General features: G+C 39.8%; 1 protein-coding gene and 1 long non-coding RNA gene across 2 annotated transcripts in view; both read left to right on the plus strand.

Moving 5' to 3' along the window:
- LOC120714343 overlaps positions 1-22,401 on the plus strand; it is an 873,031-nt gene that overhangs the window by 724,126 nt on the left and 126,504 nt on the right. The window lies entirely within an intron of this gene.
- The window catches only part of LOC120714307 (tyrosine-protein kinase JAK2-like), a 36,446-nt gene that overhangs the window by 12,028 nt on the left and 2,017 nt on the right, over positions 1-22,401 (plus strand). Inside the window, exons 2-23 of the mRNA XM_040000456.1 lie at positions 1,081-1,349; positions 5,182-5,305; positions 5,430-5,550; positions 7,470-7,615; positions 10,746-11,040; positions 11,212-11,331; positions 12,748-12,905; positions 13,004-13,115; positions 13,638-13,824; positions 14,764-14,888; positions 16,214-16,348; positions 16,451-16,538; positions 17,209-17,336; positions 17,522-17,660; positions 17,873-18,024; positions 18,320-18,470; positions 18,583-18,716; positions 19,455-19,644; positions 20,635-20,759; positions 20,865-21,037; positions 21,711-21,828; positions 22,090-22,203. Coding sequence (XP_039856390.1) covers positions 1,085-1,349; positions 5,182-5,305; positions 5,430-5,550; positions 7,470-7,615; positions 10,746-11,040; positions 11,212-11,331; positions 12,748-12,905; positions 13,004-13,115; positions 13,638-13,824; positions 14,764-14,888; positions 16,214-16,348; positions 16,451-16,538; positions 17,209-17,336; positions 17,522-17,660; positions 17,873-18,024; positions 18,320-18,470; positions 18,583-18,716; positions 19,455-19,644; positions 20,635-20,759; positions 20,865-21,037; positions 21,711-21,828; positions 22,090-22,203 — 3,300 coding nt within the window. The 5' untranslated portion in view covers positions 1,081-1,084. The remainder of the gene's footprint in view (positions 1-1,080; positions 1,350-5,181; positions 5,306-5,429; positions 5,551-7,469; positions 7,616-10,745; positions 11,041-11,211; positions 11,332-12,747; positions 12,906-13,003; positions 13,116-13,637; positions 13,825-14,763; positions 14,889-16,213; positions 16,349-16,450; positions 16,539-17,208; positions 17,337-17,521; positions 17,661-17,872; positions 18,025-18,319; positions 18,471-18,582; positions 18,717-19,454; positions 19,645-20,634; positions 20,760-20,864; positions 21,038-21,710; positions 21,829-22,089; positions 22,204-22,401) is intronic.

The raw sequence follows: 22,401 nt of genomic DNA on the forward strand, positions 1-22,401 counted from the left end.
ACAAGAATAAGTCTTTCTACTGAATTCATCAGTGGAGTGCTTTCATGGCGTAATGGTTTATTATTGTGACCCCCCTGAGCCCGGGCTCAGGGGGGTCACAAGCTTATATCTGCATCCTCAGTACAACCCGGATGTAGTAAATTGGAGGGCTGTTTGGGAAATGGCTTCCGGCTTAAAGGTCTGTCCCAAACTAAACATACAGATCCAGCCCTTTGGGAAATAAGGGAGCAGCTGAAACTACCTAGCACTGAATTGGTCTGCAGTCTATCTAATGTTCTGGTATTACAAATATACACAAATCAGAGTCTTCTGAGTGAGTCATTCCAAATACCTGTGGCTTCCATGTAGTGTAGTACACAACAAGTAAAGTGCAGCTCTATTCACATTTAACTCTAGGTTTCTAGTTTGTGCACAGAAAGAAGAGCTCTTCTTAAATCAAGAACTCTGCAAGCAAAGGGCGTTTTAGCTGAGCTACACCACACAATGCTGACTACAGATATCACTGGTATATGGATATATTTTCAAATAAAGCACAGTGAGACAGTGTTGTTTTTATTAAGATCGTTCAGGTTGTTGTATTACATAAGCCGCTTCATTCATATAGTGTTTTTATTGCACATTTTTGCATCTCTCCTCTCTAAAAATCTTTGTGCAACCGTGTCGCCACTAACTCAGAAGCTCACTTGCAACTAAAGTTCTTATCTATATACAGTACAGGTGCCGGAAGTGCTCAGTGTTGTCAAGTTAACAGAGGTCAGGATATTATTACAGACAATGACACTGCAAAGTTCTAGTTTTCACTGCTTGTAACTGTTACTGATGAAATGCAAAAACAAAACAATTTTAATATGCAGAACCCCCCCCCTCCAAAAAAAACCCTCAAATCCTTAGCTTCTATCCAATGCAACATGTACTGAATGGTCAGTTGTAAAGTAGTATTTATTAGCAATTGCTGCAAAGCAAAGGTTGAATCACCCCCCCCCCCAAAAAAAAAAAAAAAAAAATCCCTCTCTGCAGCAGTGCCTCCTTTCACTCTAAGTCGTTCCTTTCTCATTATATCTCTTCTTTTTCACCTGACAGGTGCATGTCTTTTTTTAAGCGGCACATGGCTTGTATTCTGCTGACAAACATGGACCCGCCCACCACGGAAAATCAGAACGGCCTCCCGCCAAATCTAGACTTGGCCACTGGACCGAAGCAAGACAGTAAGGCCACCTGTCTGAGCGTCTACCAGTACTGCGAGAAGGAGGGAGGAGAGGGCGGGGCAAGTTATTCAGAAAGTGTCCTCACGTTTCCACCTGGAGAGTATGTAGCAGAGGAACTCTGCATCTCTGCAGCGAAAGCGTGTGGTGAGTCACAACTGTGTTTCAGTTCACGTGTTTGCCCACACATGCAGTGTATAGTTTCATTTACACATCTGACATTTTTTGGTTGAGCCATTTTCTAACCTCAGCTTAACAAAAATTTTTTTTTAAAAGAAAACAACAGCTGTTAACTGTACATTACAAATAATGCATACATTCACGCTGAAATCCTCTTAAAAGGTGACTGGTTTCTTTATAACACATTTCCTTCTGTAAGAAGCCACTTGAACTCTAAATAGGTCACAGTGCAGTTAAGGATTTTTTTAATTAAGCGTTTATAACAATGGAATCTAAAGGTTCTTCTGTATCCACATATTCTGGCAATGAAAGACCCACTCTTAACCAACAAGACATTTTTGGATTACAAATTTCACTTAGAAATGTCCCATAAAAACAGCACTGCTTTCACATTCATGGTTTGCAGCAGTTCCCCTAATGCACAACTCTTTCAATGAAAATAAAAGGCTCCTTTTCGTTCAGCTAAACTTGGTGAAGCATTAAATCAGCAGGCACTGCTTTTAGTTTTACATTGTGCAACATTCCTGTTATTTAAAGCACATTTGCAGAAGATAGCAAAATATATCGTTTCACTGAATTCATTATACCTGAATAATGGATGTTATTTACATTATTTCAGGATGAATAGGCTGATGCATTGTACAGCACCTGAGCTGATGTTGGATATTCGTATTAGCAACCACTGTATTGTTTTTCTTATCCATTTTAGGGTGTTTTAAGGCAGTTGAATAAGTTAGCTGTGTTGGCGTTTTTGGGGAAAACAAACTTGATGCACTCTTTGAATATGATTTGTTCTTGGTTAAAATTGCTCTAAATTGGAATTACTTCTGCTTTGAGATGAATACTCTTTGCCTTCTGCCCTGCCAGAACAATGTGAGCCTGTAATCTGGTTTGTTAACCTTTTTTGGACTGTTGTTTCAGTGCATTTGTTTTAGACATTAAATACCATACCTTTTTCTTAATCTTTCATTTATTCTTTGTAAATGCAAGAAACCCCCCAAGAAACACCAACACAAAAACTGCCAGACAAAAAAAAACAAGACTGCATTTTGAACAGAATTTCCTAGGGAGGGGAACTTCATGCAGTAACTTTAACTCCATTCTGACAAGAAATTATTTGACTCTAAATTAAAGATGTCTACATTCCCAATCTACTCACAGATGATTGTGCATAATTATGGTAGACTAGTGATAATGGTTACTTGAACTGTCACAAAAAACAGCTTTTTTAAAATAAAACCTAGGCCCTAATTATGCAGGCCTCAAGACTGGTGAATGACCTCCTGGCAGCCATCGGTCACTAAGAAAAAAAAATACATTCCCCAACGTTAACGACACATGAATAAAAATGTGAATTTCAGCTGTTTGGCAGATGTTGCAGATCACTAAGACACTGGGTTACTAAGGGCTAACTGACCAGTTTAATCCTCTCAATGAAGAAAAGGTCGTAAAGGAGCATTCAAGCTCTGCAAGGTTTAGATGCACATTTTCTTAAACTGTCTTTTAAAGTAAGACCAGAATTAGATTGCTTAGGCCAGTTTTTAGTCGTGAAAACAGAACTAAGATAGTCAGGCCACTTTGTCATTGCCTCTTTCTAGAAAACTCAGATCAGGAAGTTGTCTCGCTGTGTGTCTGTTTTCCCTTATGTGCACCCTTCCTTCTGGAACGGTTGAATGAAGTCTTTTTACCATGAGCTGTTTTTATATTTCCCCATTTTTCAAAGTCTTTGTTTCATTTTTCATTTCCACCTCTTTGTCAATTCTTAAACTTGTACTTTACCTTCTGACTGTCTCTTAGACTGTTTCTTTTGTTAGTTAATTGCAGTTGAATTTAGCTGAATAAGTTGAGTAGTTTGTTACTAGGATATTATTTATTAGAGAATCATTAATATTCATTTAAATGGCTAGGGCAGGACAACTTGCTACCAGACTGAAGTTAATTATGGCCTCCTTCTTTGCAGTCATCCCTAGTACAATTTCTTCCTTTTAGTCCTCATGTAGAAATAAGTTAAAAAGTAAGACACAAGGATGTTCTGCTTCATTGTTCAGTTTCTAAAAAAAAGCATACAAAGTTATTAAATCTAACATACGGTACAAATCTCTTAAAATGTAGAACTACAGTATTTTAGTCTTCAGTGTATCTTGAACTTTTTATACTGTTTTGATTGTAATACATATCACACGGTAGGAGTTGTCTGTACATTAACCTTGTTAGCACTTTGACTTTACTTCCCTTGTTGTGGTTGAGCCCATTTCCTCCTCGGCAGCGCTTCTGTCCTCACTCTGTTGCTTCACATGTGTGAGGGCTTCCGCATGCGTGATGACATTTTATGCCCTTTAAGTTCAGTTCGAACACTGATAAAACACCAGTTGTTTTCTTCATGGCACTTTTTATGCCTCAGCATTGTAGACCTCCGTGGCCTGACCCAGTCGAATAAAGTTCATCACCCATGCCAAGGAGCTCAGTCAGGAACCCGCTATCTCAGGAGCATTCAAGGGAAACTTTTTCAGATTTGGCAAAAACATTCATTTAAACTTAACTGGTTTTCCTAGTTCAAGTTTAATGGTCTAGGCCACTGTCCTGGTGTCCGCTGTGTTCTTGTAAACATGACAGAGTACATCATCACCACGAAAAGCTGGAGAGGATTTCTTTACATGGGGCCCAGACATGAACAGGATTCAAGGATGAACTAGTTGGATGTGACAAAATACAGTATTGTACCAAATACAGTATTATTCTCTTAATATTTTGCTTCCATTGTGCCAGATTTGTTCTAATTTTTATTGACGTTTTGAGCAATACCTTGCCAAGCTTTCTGAAGGTCTTTCTGAGGTTTTCTTTGGACACTGGTGTCTTTCAGAGGAAGGTTTTCTTTTTCTTTTCTTTTTTTTTAAAAGACACTTAACACTGACCTGTGAATCATTCAAGCATAAAAAAGCACCGAAGGAATGAACAAGTATTGGATCTACACATAGCAGGCAACTTACCAACAAAACAGAGCCCGCACTTCAACATCATTGAAGCAGTATAAGATTGTCTTGACAGAGATTTGGACAATAGGCAACCAACTTCCAAAGAAAAGCTTTAGATTTCCTTGAAGAGGCCGGGAGAAATATTCTTGACGAATGCTTATAAACATTAAAAGAAAGTCTAAGAGTCATAGTAGTCATACTAAATACTGCCCTTATTAGAGCTTTTTAGAATTTTACAAACTATATACTCTATTTCCATGTATATATATATATACACATGTTTCAACAAATTAATTTCACCATTTCCTACAAAAATATAAATACATGACGGGTTATCAAGCATTTTACGTAATACTGTACAAATGCTTATTACTATGGATGTATATGAAGTCGTCCATCCATTGTTAGCCTATATACATCATCATCATTATCATCAGACTTCTAGCACACAGGGACTTTCGATGTGGGGGGAAGTATATCGACCAGCGGTAACTGAAGATACACTACACGAGAATATTTGGTTGTTGTTGAGCATGTTAATGCAGTTGTTTGCAGGCTGCAGTGATGCCACAAAGCATCCTGCATGTGTAAAAAAAAATCTAAATATCAGCAGTTTGTTTAGTGAAATTGTTTTTTATATTTAGGAACTGGTTATTGATGTGTGCAATTAAGTGTTTACTGAAGTGGCCTTTAAATAGGGGATGATGTTAGAGACTGTAGGACGAAGTGATTGGAAGATAGCTGCTAACGGAGGAAACTAACAGCACCTTAAACATTTAAATGACTTAATTAATTTAAAACAATATGTATATTTATTCTTTTTCCAGGGATTGGTCCAGTGTACTGCAGCTTGTTTGGCCTAATGAGGGAAAGTGACCGGACATGGTTCGCCCCAAATCATGTCTTTAAAGTGGACCACTCATCCTGTGAGAAACTGCACTTCAGAATCAGGTAGACAGTTATACTTTTTAGTTTTTTTTTTCTGGTTTCCTAAATCTGTTTCAGATTTTTCAAACTTTTTTTTCTTCTCTTTTTCTCTTTTCTCTTCTTTTCCATGATCACCCCTCTTGTCCAGATACTATTTTCCTGGCTGGTACAACAGCAGCAATTTATCATATGCACATCGCTATGGTTTCTCTAAAGGGATGGAAAGCCCTGTGATGGATGACTGTGTCATGGCATACCAGTTTTTTCAGGTTAGTCTTAACGCTTTATACCTCATAAAGAACAGTAAGATGTCATTTTGTTTTTGTAGCGCCACAGAGTCTGTTTAATGCCTTCAACCTTTCTTTATCGTCTGCACATGTGGTTTCTTTCTCTTTTTTTTGAGCACTGTTGGGTGGGAGATAAAATGTGCTTGTTTCTCTGTCTCTCTGACTGGTTGCCAGTCTGTCTGTCATGTCAGCCCATTCTTTGGTACAAATTAAGAAAACAGGAAGTGGAGTAGTGAGAGTGCTCAAGAAGCACAAAATGGGGAACAGGTCCAGGTTCTTTTTGTTTATGTGTATGCATGCACACAAATGTTTTTGTGTGCATGTTTTTAAAATAGCTTCTCTGACTTTTTTTTTTTTATCTTGTCATGTTTGTGCTAACCTCACTTGCAGACACTGTCTGTTGAGTTTTGTTTTCATCACCATTGCCACATTGACACCCCGAGCTGTGTGGCAAAACAGACGGGTTTGTTTTGGTGGACTTCTGCAAGAATTCAGCCACGTAGTAGTTTGCTGATGAAATAATGGATAAAAAGAGTTGTGCATTAAAGTTGTGCATTTTCTGTCAATGCACAACTTTAATGCAGGCTTATGGAGGCTGCCCCTCCATAAGCCTGCTCCTCCATAAGCCTGCTCCTCCATAAGCCTGCTCCTCCATAAGCAGGATTATGGAGGGGCAGCCTCTGTCATTGAGGCTGCCCCTCCATAATCCTGCTTCTGTTGGAGATCTGTTCCTGCTAAAAGGGAGTTTTTCCTTACCTCTGTTACCAAACAAATTGCTCACAGGGGGTCATTGGATTGTTGGGTTTCGCTCTTTAGCACACGTTGGTGACAGTTGGGCAATTTTGTAGGTCTGGTACACAGGAAGATGCTGAAACAGTTGGAAAAGATGAGAAAACATTTTTTAAATGGGCACAATTTTGTTTCCTGTTTTGACTTTTCATTAATGCTGAAGCTTTCTGTTTTTTTGAGTTTAGGGCAAGTCAAACCCTCTGGAAGTAATAATATAAATGTCTGTAGAGCTGTGTTGATGTCATAGTACATCACAGCATTATATTATGGGGTCTTTACGATATGCATCCTCCATACCCTCCTCCGATTTTTAACTGATGCTATGGAAGAAATTATAATCATTCTTTATATTAACATTAAAATAGCTGCTCTCCTTAAAAGATGCCGTATTTTTCGGACCATAAAGCGCACCGGATTATAAGGCACTTGCTTCCTCCACTTCCGTAACATTTATTCAGTAATGTTGAATTCACTTGCAGCTCCTCTATTCCCAGGTTGTTGCAGTATATTAATGACTAACCTCGTATTGCGGATGGATAATCTCAGTTGTTCTGCTGACTCAAGTTTGGTCCGTTTACAGCATCCTGCCATGTGATTGCATTTGTCCCTAACCATCGGGAACCCTCACCTGTCTTCATTTATTTTTTATGTACGTTTATATATATTTATGTACGTTTTAATTCTTTTAGAAATCTCTCAGTCAGAACATGGTATAACATGTTTAGGTGGAAACTAGCGAGCTAACTTCCTGGACCCATATTACTCTGCGAGGCTCCTGACTACGGTAGCCATAATGCTACCATCAAGTGGTGTGGCATCGTAGCTTACCGAAGTCGTACTAAAACGATTTTTGAGCACTGTGTACCACTTAAAATCGGTTCGAGGTCAGTAAGCACAACCAGAATTCATATATAAGGCGCACCGGATTATAAGGTGCACTGCCGATTTTTGAGAAAATTAAAGGATTTTAAGTGCGCCTTATAGTGCGGAAAATACGGTACTTTCTGTTTACCCTGCTGCTCCCAATCTGATTAATTTTTAGCTTTAGTCATATTTACTTTTTTCTTTGTGTATTATTCATCAGTTTCCTTTTGTTCATTTTCTTTTGCCAGTGGCGTAGTGACTTTCTGAATGGCTGGGTTGATATTCCAGTTAGCCATGAAGCGCAGGAGGAGTGCCTGGGCATGGCTGTGCTGGACATGATGAGGCTCGCCAAAGAGAGCGGGCAATCAGCAGTGGACATCTACAATGACAAAAGGTAGCTTGCCGTCTGTTTCTTATTTTCCAGTCTGCTCAAAAAATAAAATTAGGAAACAAAATCTTAGCAGTCTTTTATAGTTTTACTTACCTAATACCTATTAAGACTTCCTGGATTGTTTTTTTTAGGGCCTGAGGACACGAAGTGTGAATGCCCTGTTGTATCTGCTCCATTTATCATTATTATTATTATTATTATTTCATGTCTTTGATCACCTTTTTCAGATCTTCCATGAAATTTGGCACATTTTGCAATATTTGACTGGTCACAGTGTTACCTAGTGGGAACAGGAAATGTCATGTTTTACTGCTTCAAGGCAGTTGACCCCAGAAACCCCAGGAAGCCCTGAAGGAGTTGGTTTTAGGCTCAACTGAAAAAAGAGTTTTCATCAAAGGGCGTGACCCTGGTGGCATAGGGAATTTCGATGTTTTGCCACGAAGGATGAAATTGCTCTAACTCAAAGACATCTAAACTAATCTTCTGCAAAAAAATTCCTAAACTTTTAAACTTGGATCCTGTAGATCTGGCAATGTGTGAAGGAAAAGCCTTTCCTTGAGTGTTGCAGATAATGATATAATCAAGCCGTGTTAAGAAATAGAATCATAAAAAAAGGAAAAGGAAATGAAAATGGGAAAATGTCCTGTAAAATGAAAAAATACTATCCACTGGATTGGAGGGGATTTTTTTCCAAGTTGCTTAAGGTTTTAGACATTGTGGGGCTTTAGGGGTTAACTTGCCTCTGCAACATTGCATGGCAACAGTGTCCTTGGATTGGCAAACTACGGTGGTGCTTTTTAGGCTGTGCTCCACCTAAAGGTTTATCACACCCCGTACCTGGCCAGAACCAGCCCGCCAGAGCCAACCTGAGGAAGGGCATCAAACAGGCCAAGGAGGCCTACAAGAGGAGGATAGAAGTAAGGAAGGATAGAGGGCTTCCTCACAGGCAACAACCTCTGCCAGGTGTAGAGAGGCATCCAAGCCCTCACGAACTGTAAATGCCAGAGCCCCCCAACCCCCGACAACAGCTTCAAAGTTGCAGAGGAGTTCAACGCCTTCTTTGCCTGGTTTGATTCTTGTGGTGCTGCGTTCCTGGTCCTTACTGTACGCCCGGTAAACACATGACTGTACACCAACCCAAACAACCAACGTCATGGTCAAGTATGAACCACCATAGTCGGTCTCATCTCTGATGGAGATGAGACAGCGTACAGGGTTGAGGTAGAGAACTTGTCCTGCTGGTGTTCAGAAACCTGAAGCTGAACGTCCTCAAACAAAAGAACTCAAAATAGACTTCAGGAGGCACAGACAGGTCCACTCCACTCTTATTATAAACAGAGAACAGGTGGAATCTGTCTCCACCTACAGGCTTCTGGGCACCCACATCTCAACTGATCTCACCTGGACTCACACACTGGTAAAGAAGGCCTAACAGCAGCTGCACTTCCTCCGTGTCCTGAGGAATAATAACCATGACCGAAAGCTGCTGCTGGCCTTTTACAGCTCCTCATAGGAGATTGTGCTCTCCTATTGTCTGGGTGTTTGGCATGCAGGGGCCACAACTGATTTTAATTAACACGGGCCCCAAAAAAGTGTTGGTTGCCCTCTGCCACCTTCGTCCTAGTCATGGGACACAGGACTGGGCCATCATCATCTTAAGGATAATCAAGGATTGTTGGTAGTTCGCTCAACTCAATTGGTGGACTTAGAGAAGGCATTCGAAGGTGTTCCTTGTGGTATCCTATCCAGATTTCTTAACAAGTATGGGTTATTGGGTCTGTTGCTGTATGCTGTTCACTTTTACTGTAGTGAGAGCTTGCTTAACATTGCTGGCAATAATTCAGACTAATTCCCTGGTGGTATTGAACTGCCAGGGCTGCTTTTTATCACTAATTGTGTCCATAATCATAAACAGCCAAAGAGAATGTGAGGTAAGGCTCAGTGATCTGGTGAGCTGTTTAGGTCATTAGACTAGAATGTGCAACAGGAAAAAAGACCTTGGTTACACCCAGAACTTCCTGGAAAGGTTATATATCTAGGCTAGCGTTCCACTAGAAGACCTGGAATAGGTGGTTGGGGAGACTGATCAACGTATGCTTAGACCTGTGGCCTTGCAACCCTTGTGGAAAACTGTAAAATAGGGCTGGGTATCGTCACTGATTTCTAGAATCGATTCTGATTCACAAGGTCCCGAAACGATTCGATCCACAATTCGATTCAATTCGATTTAAATCTGGGAAATTTTGCCTCAGACAGTCAGAAATATTATAATTCAGATCAGTACATTTACATATTTTTGTATCTATAAAAAGGAAGCTGACACTCGCAAGACTTTATCAAAGGTGTGAGCATTACAGCAGATGCTTCTGTGTCAAAGTAGCTGAAGATAAAACACAGAAAAACATGAAGGTGATTTTCCTGGCCTGGGATTTTATAAAAATATTCTGCAGTACATCAAAAACGAAAGAAAACCATTAATCAACTTATGAACATTACCTCTGAAGTTACAGCGGTTTTAGTAGAGACACGGCTGAGCGGTTTGCATTTTGCATAATTTTAAAAAGTTCAAATTTGTTCAGAAGCCTATTGAACGGCAGAAATTAGGTTTTCTTTTCGGAAGTAAGTAAAAGGAAAAAAATTGCGGCCGACAGCCTGTAAACAATGGTAGACTTGTGTGAATAATGCAGAAAACAGATTTTTAGACGAGAAACTGTTCTTGAAGTACAGAGAGAGAGAGAGAGAGAGAGAGAGAGACAGCTGTGCATGAAGTGTGATTTTATCGTGCTGGATAATCATGTGCGTGCATATGCTGGCAACTATTTGACCTAAATAATTAGAAATGCTAGTTCCTGTGCTGGTGTGCATGTGGTATAGTTTATGAATAACAATATCATCAAAGTAGTGTGACAGACACAGTGTTCATGCAGTTAAATAAAATACCTGTATGTGAAATAAAGTTTCAGTTGAAAATATTTCATCTGTACTAGGCTTGATCACAGGGTATATATATCTATCTATCTATATATATATAAATATGTACATACATATATATTTCTGCCTAACTAATCATTAGGATGAATTATTTGTAAAGATTTTAGACAGATCCTCCTGAATGACCTCTCTGTTCTTTTAGCTACAAGTCCTTCCTCCCAGTGTCCATGCGAAGCCGCATCCAGGAATATAACATTTTGACTCGGAAGAGAATCCGCTATCGCTTCAGGAAGTTCATCCAGCAGTTCAGTGAGTGCAAGGCCACTGTGTGTAACCTCAAGCTCAAATACTTAATGAGCCTTGAGATGCTGTTGCCCTCTCTCTACTCCGAGCACTTCCAAGTCACAGACACCTCCTCAAATGAGGTTACCATCATTGTCATGGGAAATAAGGGCATCCAGTGGTCTAAAGGGAAAGAGGAGGACAGAGCAGAGGAGGTGAGAACAAATATATTACAAGTGTGTTGTTGTCATGGGTGTGTCCTATCATTGGTGCTTGTGTGCATTGATTTAAAAAAAAAAAGAATACAAATAACTATTTTTAACTGTTCTTGTGTGTGTGTGTGTGTGTGTGTGTGTGTGTGTGTGTGTGTGTGTGTGTGTGTGTAGGAGCTGCAGACATACTGTGATTTTCCAGAGGTGATTGACATCAGTATCAAACAAGGCAATAAGGAAGGATCTGCAGAGAGCCGCATAGTTACACTCACCAAACAGGATAACCAGATCATGGTATGGTAAACACGTCTGCTGTGTTATTGGTCATTCTCTGCTGTTACTGAGAAATTTTAATTACAGTTCACTTTGGTTTAAAACTATTTAACTTTCAGTCATGTCTGTTAACCATGTTGCAACATCTGTTCTTTATTCATTTGAATGAAGTATTTAAGGATATGAAGGTAAATAGTTTCAATGGGGCCAACATGACTTGAACACATTATCCTCCTCCAGATGCCCCACATAATGAAACCATGCCACTACCAGAAATCTTAGGAGCTGACACAACAGACCAACAACTAGCTAAACATAACATCTAAACATACGAGCTAATTTGGATTTAGTTAAGAAAATGTGGAATTAAATTAAATGCAATGAAGCAGGATCCCCACACCCTAAGATAATACAGAGAAACTCCAGCAATCAAACATCCATCTATGAGCAAGCTCTTGGTTCCAGGGCGAAGGAAATACTCCCTTTTAACAGGAAGAAACCTCCAGCAAAACCAGGCTCATAGAGGGGCAGCCATCTGCTCCGACCTGTTAGGGGTGAGAGAAACAGGACAAAAGACACACTGTGGAAAAATAAATTGTTTTCCTACCAGTTTGAAGTTCCTTCTGCATCTCCACATCAGTTTAACGACCTCAACATCAGTTCCAGTACCATGATAGATGCTCAGCAGTTCAATAGATATGCTCTGTGGATAAAAGTACATGTCTACTCCTCTTAATCTTTGAGTACAGGTATTTTTAGTTCAATTGATACAGGTGTATAAAATCAAGCACCTCACCATGCAGTCTGCTTTTACAAACATTTGTGAAAGAAAGATGGGCTATTCTAAAGAAGACACTGAATTCATAATAGGTATCACCGTTTCAAGAAAGCAGTTCCCGAAATTTCTTCTTTTTTCCTACAGTCAGCTGCAAATAGTATTACTGCAAAGTGGGAACTTTTAGAAACTCATTTACCAAGTGGCAGACTACATAAAGTTACATGGTGAGTCACCGAGTACTCAAAGCTCTGCTGACTCAATATCTTTAGAGTTCCAGACCTCCTGTGGCATTAACGGCAGCATAAACACTGCACCAGGAGCTTTGTGGCATGGGTTTTCATGGCGGAGCAGCTCCTGCAGGTGTAATGTACTTATATTTACTTAAATTATTTAGTAAATATAGTGTATGTATTCAGACAGTTGAATGAACGCTTAGTACTGGCAGCAGATAACAGGCATGTGTCACCAGTGGCAGCCATCATGGATCAAGATGGTAGCAGTATCAACTTGGAGACTCTGAGCTGAACTCTCACAACTAAATGATGTTAAGTTGTCCTCATTTGCTCGTGTATAAGATACTTTGTTGCTTCCAGCACGAGAAAATAAGTAAAATCCTGCATCTGTATTTCTGTATGCCTCTGCATTGACTCACAATGAAGGAGCTGGAATTTCGCTCGCTCTCAGTGGCCGTGTCATTCGTGTCACTGATTGATGGATACTACAGGCTGGTGGCCGATGCCCATCATTACCTGTGCAAAGAATTAGCGCCGCCACGGCTTCTGGAGTGCATTCAGAGCTACTGCCACGGCCCTGTGTCGTGAGTATCACACGCATGCATATCATGCATCACGTCCCACATGCACAGTCATGGACAGATGAAATCAGCAAAAAACATTCTGTCCCTTTTAATTGCAGGATGGAATTTACGGTCAGTAAATTGCGACGCTCCGGTAACCATCAAGGCCTGTACATGCTTCGCTGCAGCCCCAGGGATTATGATAGATACTTCATGTCTTTTGTGGTGGGGGTAAGTAGTGTTAATGTTTGTGGGGAACACTCGATTTCCCACATTACTGCTATACAATGTAACTCGCTTCTTCAGCCTATGACTGCATACATCCAAGCAGATACAAAATATGAAGTAAGATGTTTAAAGTCACTACGATGAAATTGCACAGCTGTTTCTGAAAGTAAACCATGTCCACTGGTTTTCAAAAACCAGAGACACACCTGTCTGCACATGATTTTGATCACATTTTCAGCCACTAGAGGGAGCAATAAGGTTTGGTATCTACTTGCTGCAGGCGGTCTATATCTCCCAGCAGGTCACCATACTGTGACTTACTGGATGTGTGTTCTGTGTTTGACTTTAAGTGTAACTTAGACTGTTTCTAGTTTGTATGACTGAGGGAGGATTAAAACAAGTAAAAATGACCAGTTTTCAGACCGTGTATGGCTGACTGAAACGGCAGTAAGGAAGGGACACAAGGAGCATCCTTTGTAACATTCAGCACAACTCAGCTGTGGAAACTTTTCTTTTGATTTTCAGTATGAAGCGATGGTGGACTATAAGCACTGTCAGATCACAAAGACGGAGTCAGGAGAGTACATTCTAAGTGGAGCCAAGAGGAGCTTTGGTTCACTCAGGGAACTTCTGAATTGCTACCAGAAGGAGGCGCTCCGCACTGATGGGTACACATTTCAGCTGATCAGGTGCTGCCCACCCAGCCACAAAGGTCAGTGTTCACATCCAGAACATGTATGTGATGAAAACGAAAATGAAAACGTGAAATACAAGCTATTTTCTCATTTCAGAATTGAAGGCACAGTAAAATGCATTTCCACATGCTTTGAGTTTAAAAAAAAAAAAGCATTTTAACATTTAATGAAGCTATGAAAACAGTGAGCAGCGTGCGTTGTTTAGCTGTGAAACATTAGATGACAGTGATAAAATCAGCAAATAAAATGTGGTTTTCCAGTATCCTCAAACTTGTAAACCCTGTTTCAGTGGCACTGATGAGTCCTATGTTAGCACTCCACAGAATTTCTGGGCACTTTTATGTCACTGTTATTCTAAATTTGTAACTGTTTATTGTTTACTGTTATTTTGTAACTGTTTATGTGTGAAATCCTTTGTATCCCTACTGCAGTCAATTAATCATCTTAAAGCTTCTGCTTTTATTAGATACTTTAAAAACATCTTAAGAAAATGTGTTTATTGGTGCATGTGATTAGACTATAAGCCAAAGAACAGATCATACAAAGGTACTGTGTTGGTGTTACGAAGAAATGGTTACTGATAGTATGGTATCAATAATGATTTAGCTTTGCATGCATATAAGAAAAGAAATTAATGACATTTTTATTGGAACAGAAATAAGTTTTTATCGCCTCATAAAAAACAAAACAAAACATATGTGTGTGGAGAAGTTAGAGATGAAAACTAATGATTCAGTAAACTAATCCAGGTTTTTAAATGGTGATTTATGGTTTATGGTGAAAAATATAAAAACACACAACATAAAGTTTCATATCCACGATAAGAATTCTGAATGTAATAATCCAGGTTTATAATTGCTGATCAAATTCAATATTTAACAGTGTGAGTCATCAGTGTCATTGTCTAGTTTTGGTCAGGTGTAGTGTGAACCTTGTTAATCTCTACCTTTCTTCAGATAAGTCCAACCTGCTGGTGTGTAGAAGCAATCAAGGGGCCGAGATGCCCATATCTCCCACGCTCCACAAACACAACATCAGCCAGATGGTTTTTCACAAGATTCGAAAGGAGGATCTCATCATCGTAAGTAAACCTTCTCTGGCTCCTGACTTCAGCCTCTCCTTTGACATGAAAACGCCAGGATTGCACATGCTGTTTCTCAAACACACTGGAAATACCAAACAGTGTTGAAAGGCCTCTTTTCTTTCTCCTGAAGAGATATAATTTAGATTTAAGACTTCTGAACAGCTCGTATTTTAAAGGCTGGAGCCTTTGTGAATGTAAACTTGAGTGAGAACACCAGAGGCAAGAGAACTGTTGTGGGATCCGCCAGGATGCTACATACGGTTAACAAAAAGACTCAATCTGCTGTAGCTCGGCTTCAATAGCTGTCTCTGTTTTTATTTTATTTGAGCATTTAAAGTTTTGTTGGACAGAACTGTCATAGGAAAATCTCACGACTACAGGCTGTTTATTTAGCCAAGCTTTAACTGTCAGATAGATGACTCTCTGATATACCAAAGGGTCTATGGATCCAAAACACTCCTCCTGCAGTATTGTGCTTGTGTTTGTGCTGATGTGCTGGGCAGTGCATTTGATTAGCAGCACCTGACTCCTAACCTCTTATTTCCTATGAAACTAAGTTGTGTGCTTAGTTTTTAGGGCTGTATAAACTGAATGTATTTTTTGACTTTCTGATTTGCACTTGATGTTTTTATTAAGTTAGTTAAGAGCTTTGCTAGCAGACCGCTTGAAACCCCAAAAGATTACTCTATCTTTCATTACAGAAGAAAAATATTATGTTCTGACAATTTGCCTGGAAGTGATAAGGCCTGATGATATTGCCAATATATCTGATCTTCAGTAAATCGGATCCAGGTGGTCGATAACGTTTAACTGCCTGGGTCACAGCTCAGCCAGACGAACATAATATTTCATTTGGTTCCCAGGATGCATGTGTGGAGGCTTGGAAATGTATTGATATAGTTCGTTACTCTTCACTTCAGAGAATCCAGAAGATCTCAGCTTTAACTACGAATAAAAAAAGGCAGGAGTAAAGATTTGGATAAACATCTGTGGCACTGGCAACTTTGAGTTTTCATTAAGAAATGCTAAAGGGATTGGCTCTGATGGATGTTAAAAGTCAAAGTTTGTCATCTTTTTTGTTTCATGCGTCTTACTTTGGATGATAAACTATGTATTTGTCTGTAGTTTTGAGAATACTGCTCTAAACAAAAAACCCTGCATTTCGCCGTATAGGCTGTTTTGGTTGCATGACTGTATGACGCCTGCTATTCAAGCTAATATATTTTGAGGAGTTTATGAGGAGAGGACATTGCCTAGGGAACTGTTTAGAGTCAACCAAACAATGTGGTTTTTTTCAATAAACCAATAAAACTGTGTTTCAGAAAGAGAGTCTGGGTCAAGGAACGTTCACCAAGATCTTTTGCGGTGTGAGGAAGGAGCTTGGAGACTATGGGGAGATACATCAGATGGACGTTGTTATTAAGATTCTGGACAAGGCACATCGCAGCTATTCAGAGGTTAGCTTCTTAAGGAAGAATTTAGGTGACTGTTAATCTTATTGATTACTCATGTTCATGGACTCAAATTTAAATTCTCTTCTCTCATTTTTTTCCTTGCAGTCATTTTTTGAAGCTGCAAGCATAATGAGCCAGCTCTCCCACAAACACTTACTTCTCACTTATGGCGTGTGTGTTTGTGCAGATGAAAGTAAGTGTACAACACAAGCACAACCTTTACTGGATGGTTTAAGATATTTAAGATGTAGACAAAATGAGCAGCAACACACTAATTATACCAGTCATGTGGTAGGTCCACGAGGAATAGGCTCCCAAAATAGAAAAAGAGACCGTTCACACATTAAACGAGCACCAAATAATGTCAAACTGTGTTCCTGTGGGCAGCTGAGACGATCAAACAGAGAGGGCAGAAGGTTTCTGACCCTTCGTTCAGACTGGATTAAGCCCTTGGGATCAACAGGTCACTAAAGGGCCACTGTAGTCTTTAAAGCAGCACACACGTGAAGTAGTGTATCTGGGAGCTGTTGTCAAAGTCTTTCTTCTTTTACATGTAATGGATGCAAAAAGTCAAGTGTGTGCATGTGGGCTGAGGGAAGTGTTTAAGTGAAGAAATGTCCGTTCAGTTTTATGAAATATATATAAACACCCCAAAATCACTACAAGAGTGACTACAATGGTAACAGGGGAAGACTTCTGGGTAAGCACATGTGCATTACTACTCAACACAATCTTCAGTGAACCACAAACTGGTTAATTTAGTGCTTCATTTCATAGAGCTTTGTTGAAAAGAGTTTCTTCATGGATAGAAGTAAATAAACAGATGAGTAAGTGAAACGATCTAATCTCAATCTCCCGGTCAGACATGATGGTGCAGGAGTACGGTAAATTTGGTTCACTGGACACCTACCTGAAGAAGAACAAAGGCTGTGTTAACATCACCTGGAAGCTGGAAGTGGCCAAGCAGCTGTCCTGGGCTATGCACTATCTGGTAAGACTTACCAACTTAATGCTGTGTGACCCATACAGATTTCTTTTTAAATGTAAAGATTACGGACACATTTACACATTTTGAAATGAAGGGAAAAAAGAAACCAACATGGAAATGAACCTTTCATTGGGACTTTCCTAATGCTACGTTGATATTTATGTTGTCCCTATTGTAACTGAACACAGGAGGATAAAAACGTCATTCATGGGAATGTTTGTGCCAAGAATGTCCTTCTGATTCGAGAGGAGGATCGGAAAACAGGCAGTCTTCCATTCATCAAGCTCAGTGACCCCGGTATCAGCATCACCGTGCTGCCCAGAGAAGGTGAGAACGCCGACATCGCGGTCCCGAGGCTTGCACCTCACACCTGTGTGATGTTGGAATGATGTTCACTGCATGGTTTTTCCTTGGTGTGATTGTCAGAGATACCTACGAGGACATAATTTAGTCACCTTTTGCTTCCCTTTTCTTCATCTTTGGTCTGCATTTCCAACATTTATTATATTCCTGCATCTCTTTACATGTCTGACCTGCAGTGCTAGTGGAGCGTATCCCATGGGTGCCTCCTGAGTGCATTGAAAACCCTCAAAACCTGAGTTTAGCTACAGACAAGTGGAGCTTTGGGACCACGCTTTGGGAGATCTGCAGCGGAGGAGACAAACCTCTCAGCACACTGGACAGCTCAAAGGTCCAAAAAAACCAAACATGCATTGATACATTTTGTAAAATATTTAACTTTGCTTTTGAGACATAATTAGATAAACGGGTTCGTTAGAGCGGCTTAGATTTGAACTAATTAGCTGTACAGATGTGAGGCTGGTCAGTCTGTTACAAAAAAGATACATTTATATTCCTGAACATGTGAAACTCACTAATTTCTTTTGTGAAAAGGCAGGTTTAAAATGTTAAACTTTTAAAAACATGTCTTCTTTTCCAAGACAAGAACAATCAGGTACTTAATTTTGTTCTTTCCTGTTCTGTAGAAAAACTTGTTCTATGAGGACAGACACCAGCTGCCGGCTCCTAAATGGACAGAGCTAGCCAATCTGATAAACAGCTGTATGGACTATGAGCCTTTACACCGGCCCTCCTTCAGAACAATAATCCGAGATCTCAACAGTCTCTTCACACCAGGTAGGAACATGAATGGAGTCATGTGTGTCAGAGAAAGACCACCATGCATCACTCCAGCACGCTCGTTATTTCACCCAGATGTTGCTGAAAGTGACACGGCCGTTTGTTGCAGACTATGAGCTGCTGGTGGAGAGTGACATGGTGCCCAACAGAGCACGAGGCTTCGGCTTCCCGTGGGCCTCTGAGAACCAAGATCCGTCACAGTTCGAGGAGCGGCACCTCATTTTTCTCAAGCAGCTGGGCAAAGTGAGACATGCTCTATGTACACATCACTTATTTTTAGAGTTTGACTACTGTAATTTCCGCACTATAAGGCTCACTTAAAGTCCTTTAATTTTCTTAAAAATTGGCAGTGCGCCTTATGTGTGAATTCTGGTTGTGCTTACTGACCTCAAACCGATTTTATGTGGTACACAGTGCGCAGAAATCTGTCAAAAATCTTTTAGTACAACTTTTTTTATTTTTAATTTTTATTAGTCCTTTATTTATCCAGGTAAAAAAAAAATCTCATTGAGATTAAAAATCTCAGTTCCAAGAGAGACCTGGCATCATGGCAACAAAAGTCAAAATACACATACCACATAAATATATAACATTTAAAACAAATACAATATCCCATACCAACATCCCAACTTTGTTAAGCTATGAAGGCGCACGGCTTGATGGCTTGCCGGAGCATTACGGCTACCGTAGTCAGGAGTCTCGTAGAGTAATCTGGGTCCAAAACTCCGTCCCTTCAGGTCCCAAAGTCAAACGAACACTGTGGCATCACTGAGAGTTAAACACCGTCTAAATTCTTTCATCTTTAATAAAAATGATCACCTGAGGTGTAACGATTAAGTTTAACATCAAGGCATCCACGAAAACAGAATTTATTAAATTTAATGGCGTTAGAAGTTAGCAGGATGTTAGCTCGCTAGTTTCCACCTAAATATGATATAGCATGCTCTGACTGATGTTCTGATGTTTCATCTCACACTTCAGGGGAACTTTGGCAGTGTGGAGATGTGCAGGTATGACCCGCTGCAGGACAGCACAGGGGAGGTGGTGGCTGTGAAGAAACTCCAGCACAGTACAGCTGAGCACCTCAGGGACTTTGAGCGGGAAATTGAGATCCTTAAATCACTTCAGCATGAAAACATTGTCAAATACAAGGGAGTGTGCTACAGTGCAGGTATGAGCACATTGTTTGATCTCTATGGTGCTGTGAAACATTAAGTAACCACTTTCTGATTTCTTAGATTTTATTCGTCACACTTAAATGTTTCAGATCATCCAACAAATGTAAATATTAGACAAAGATAACCGTGCACTCTTGGAGTAATTTTGATAAGTATGGCAGTCCTGGCGAGGTCCACCACTGATCCATTTCAACATCGATAGACGTCAGTGGTTTTGTTTCGTAGCTGTTTTTAAGGGACGTGTTGCTTTTTGAGCTGTTTCAGCCAAACTCAATTCATCTTCTCAGCGTTCCAAAAAATGTGGTTATTTAATTAATTAATAAATATTTCCACACAGGACCTGGTACTGTTGGATAGCTTTTCTTCCATAATCATTGAAATCATTATTTAAAAGCTGCTTTTTGTCTTTACTCAGGTTATTGTTGTGTAATATCAAAAGGTGTTTGATCATGTGGTTTTTTAAGTTTGACAAATATTGTAGGCAAAAACTTAAAGAAATCAGCCGTGTGCTTTTTCACATTACTGTGCACTTGAACTTGCATTGCTCGTCATCTCCTATGACTTGGATAAACTGGATTACAGTAAAAAATTAAACGCTGTTGGTCCTATTTCAGCTTATAATTAAAGTTAGTAAATGTTGCTGTTTTGGTATAAAATATTGTTTCTTTTGTATATTTATGTTATGTAATTTTCCTTAATAATGTCAAGACGAGAGATTCACTTTTTTCTTTTTATTCTCTTTTATTTAATGCAAACTTCCGTGAGCTGCTTGTTTCTTGATTTAATATTCCCACCCCGGCACATTTTCTAATGCATTATGCTGTTTTCCACACATTTGCTGCCTGGGGCGTCAGTGACCATGCCCAATGAAACAAATAAATCTGAATTAGCTCAGAAAACCCACTTTAGGCGAGGCCTCCGCTCCACCGCTCACATCGTATTCTCTTTCTCTAGTAGCGAACTCAACTCCCTTTTTTCTGCAGGACGAAGAAACCTACGGTTGATCATGGAATATCTCCCCTATGGCAGTTTGAGAGATTATCTCATCAAACACAAGGACAGATTTGATTCCAAGAAACTGTTGCACTACGCGTCACAGATTTGCAAGGTAACACAGTGCTATACAGAGATTCTTGCAAAACGCTTCTTCACAGTTCTTCTCGGAGCTGCTGCAAAATGTATGCATTTGGTGTAACACATGAATTCCTTCCAGGGAATGGACTACCTTGGCACTAAGCGTTACATTCACAGAGATCTGGCCACAAGAAACATTCTGGTGGAGAGTGAGATGAGGGTTAAGATCGGTGACTTTGGTCTGACCAAGGTGCTTCCTCAGGACAAAGACTACTACACTGTCAGAGAGCCTGGGGAAAGCCCCATCTTCTGGTGAGGACCACGCTTAATCCTATCTTAATATCTTTTGCTTTTACTAGCTGTTACTTCCTTTCTTTAAATACTCTAACAGTTGTGAGATTTAAAAATTCGCAATTAAGTAAAATCATGATCCACATGGAGGCAAAGATTAGAACTCGTTTTTATGCATCCACTTTAAATGGTCTTCGGTCAGAACTTCATCTCCGTTTGATTGCGTTTAATAGACAGCTGTGTTTTTAAAAAATGTTTTTATGGATGTGACTTTCCGATCTGCCTTAATTGAACATAGTTTTTTCCCCGATAACTACCAGCTGGGGGCGACGCAGAATCAAGCCTGATTGTATAGAACTCTATGAGAAAACAACACTACTGCTCCTCCTGTATGACCTCAGTAAACATTTTGCTCGTGGTTTAATGGTCTTTATTTAAAGTTTAACATCATATTGTGATATTAACTTTGGAAATTAACTGGAGTAAAAGACAAGATCAGAGAATCTCTATGGTTTGGCTACTTTTTGATTGGTTTGAGCTTTTGATTTGAGCCTGCAGTGTCCTCGGTTTCTGTTTCTAGCAACATCAAGTTGAGGCTTTAAATTTGGTATAATGTCCGTCTTTTATATGCAATCTGTGTATGGATTGCGTTATATATATGCTTGAGTCTTGAATGTGCTGTGGTGTCTTGCAGGTACGCTCCTGAGTCGCTGACAGAGAGCAAGTTCTCTGTGGCTTCAGACGTCTGGAGTTTTGGGGTCGTCCTCTATGAACTCTTCACTTACAGCGACAAGAACTGCAGCCCACCAGTGGTACTGTGTTTTTTTTTCTAGTTCTGCTAAGTGTTTCCCTCATTTTACTTTTAATTTCTTGGTCACTTGTCTCAATTGCTCAGTTGATTTGGAAAACAACTCACTGTAATTAGGCTGCAGCGTGGCTTAAAGAATCAGTTGATTGAGCACTCCTCTCTGCGCGATGTACTCAAAAACAGGAACCACTTCATTTTTCTTTCATGTTATTTGAAACATACTGCTTTTTCTTAACCAGACCAAATGAATTTTCTTCTGTTTTAGGTCTTTATGAATAAAATGGGCAATGAGAAGCAGGGCCAGATGATTGTCTACCATTTGATTGACCTCCTGAGAAATGGCTATAGGCTGCCTGCTCCTGATAAGTGTCCTACACAGGTCTGTTACTTTCTTCACCATAAGCTGCTCATTGTTTTGATAAAATGTCTTGTGGTTCAAAGCCAACAGAGATATAACTTGCTTATGATGTTTAACAACGTGAGTCTCACATAAGAAATTCATGTGGAGTAAAGAACCTATTAAACATAGTCCTCAGTGGCCTGGAGATCCTGAGAGGATTAAGATCAGCTAAGATGA

This window comes from Simochromis diagramma, unplaced genomic scaffold (assembly GCF_900408965.1).
Source record: "Simochromis diagramma unplaced genomic scaffold, fSimDia1.1 OVJJ01000596.1, whole genome shotgun sequence".
Classification (NCBI taxonomy): Eukaryota; Metazoa; Chordata; class Actinopteri; order Cichliformes; family Cichlidae; genus Simochromis; species Simochromis diagramma.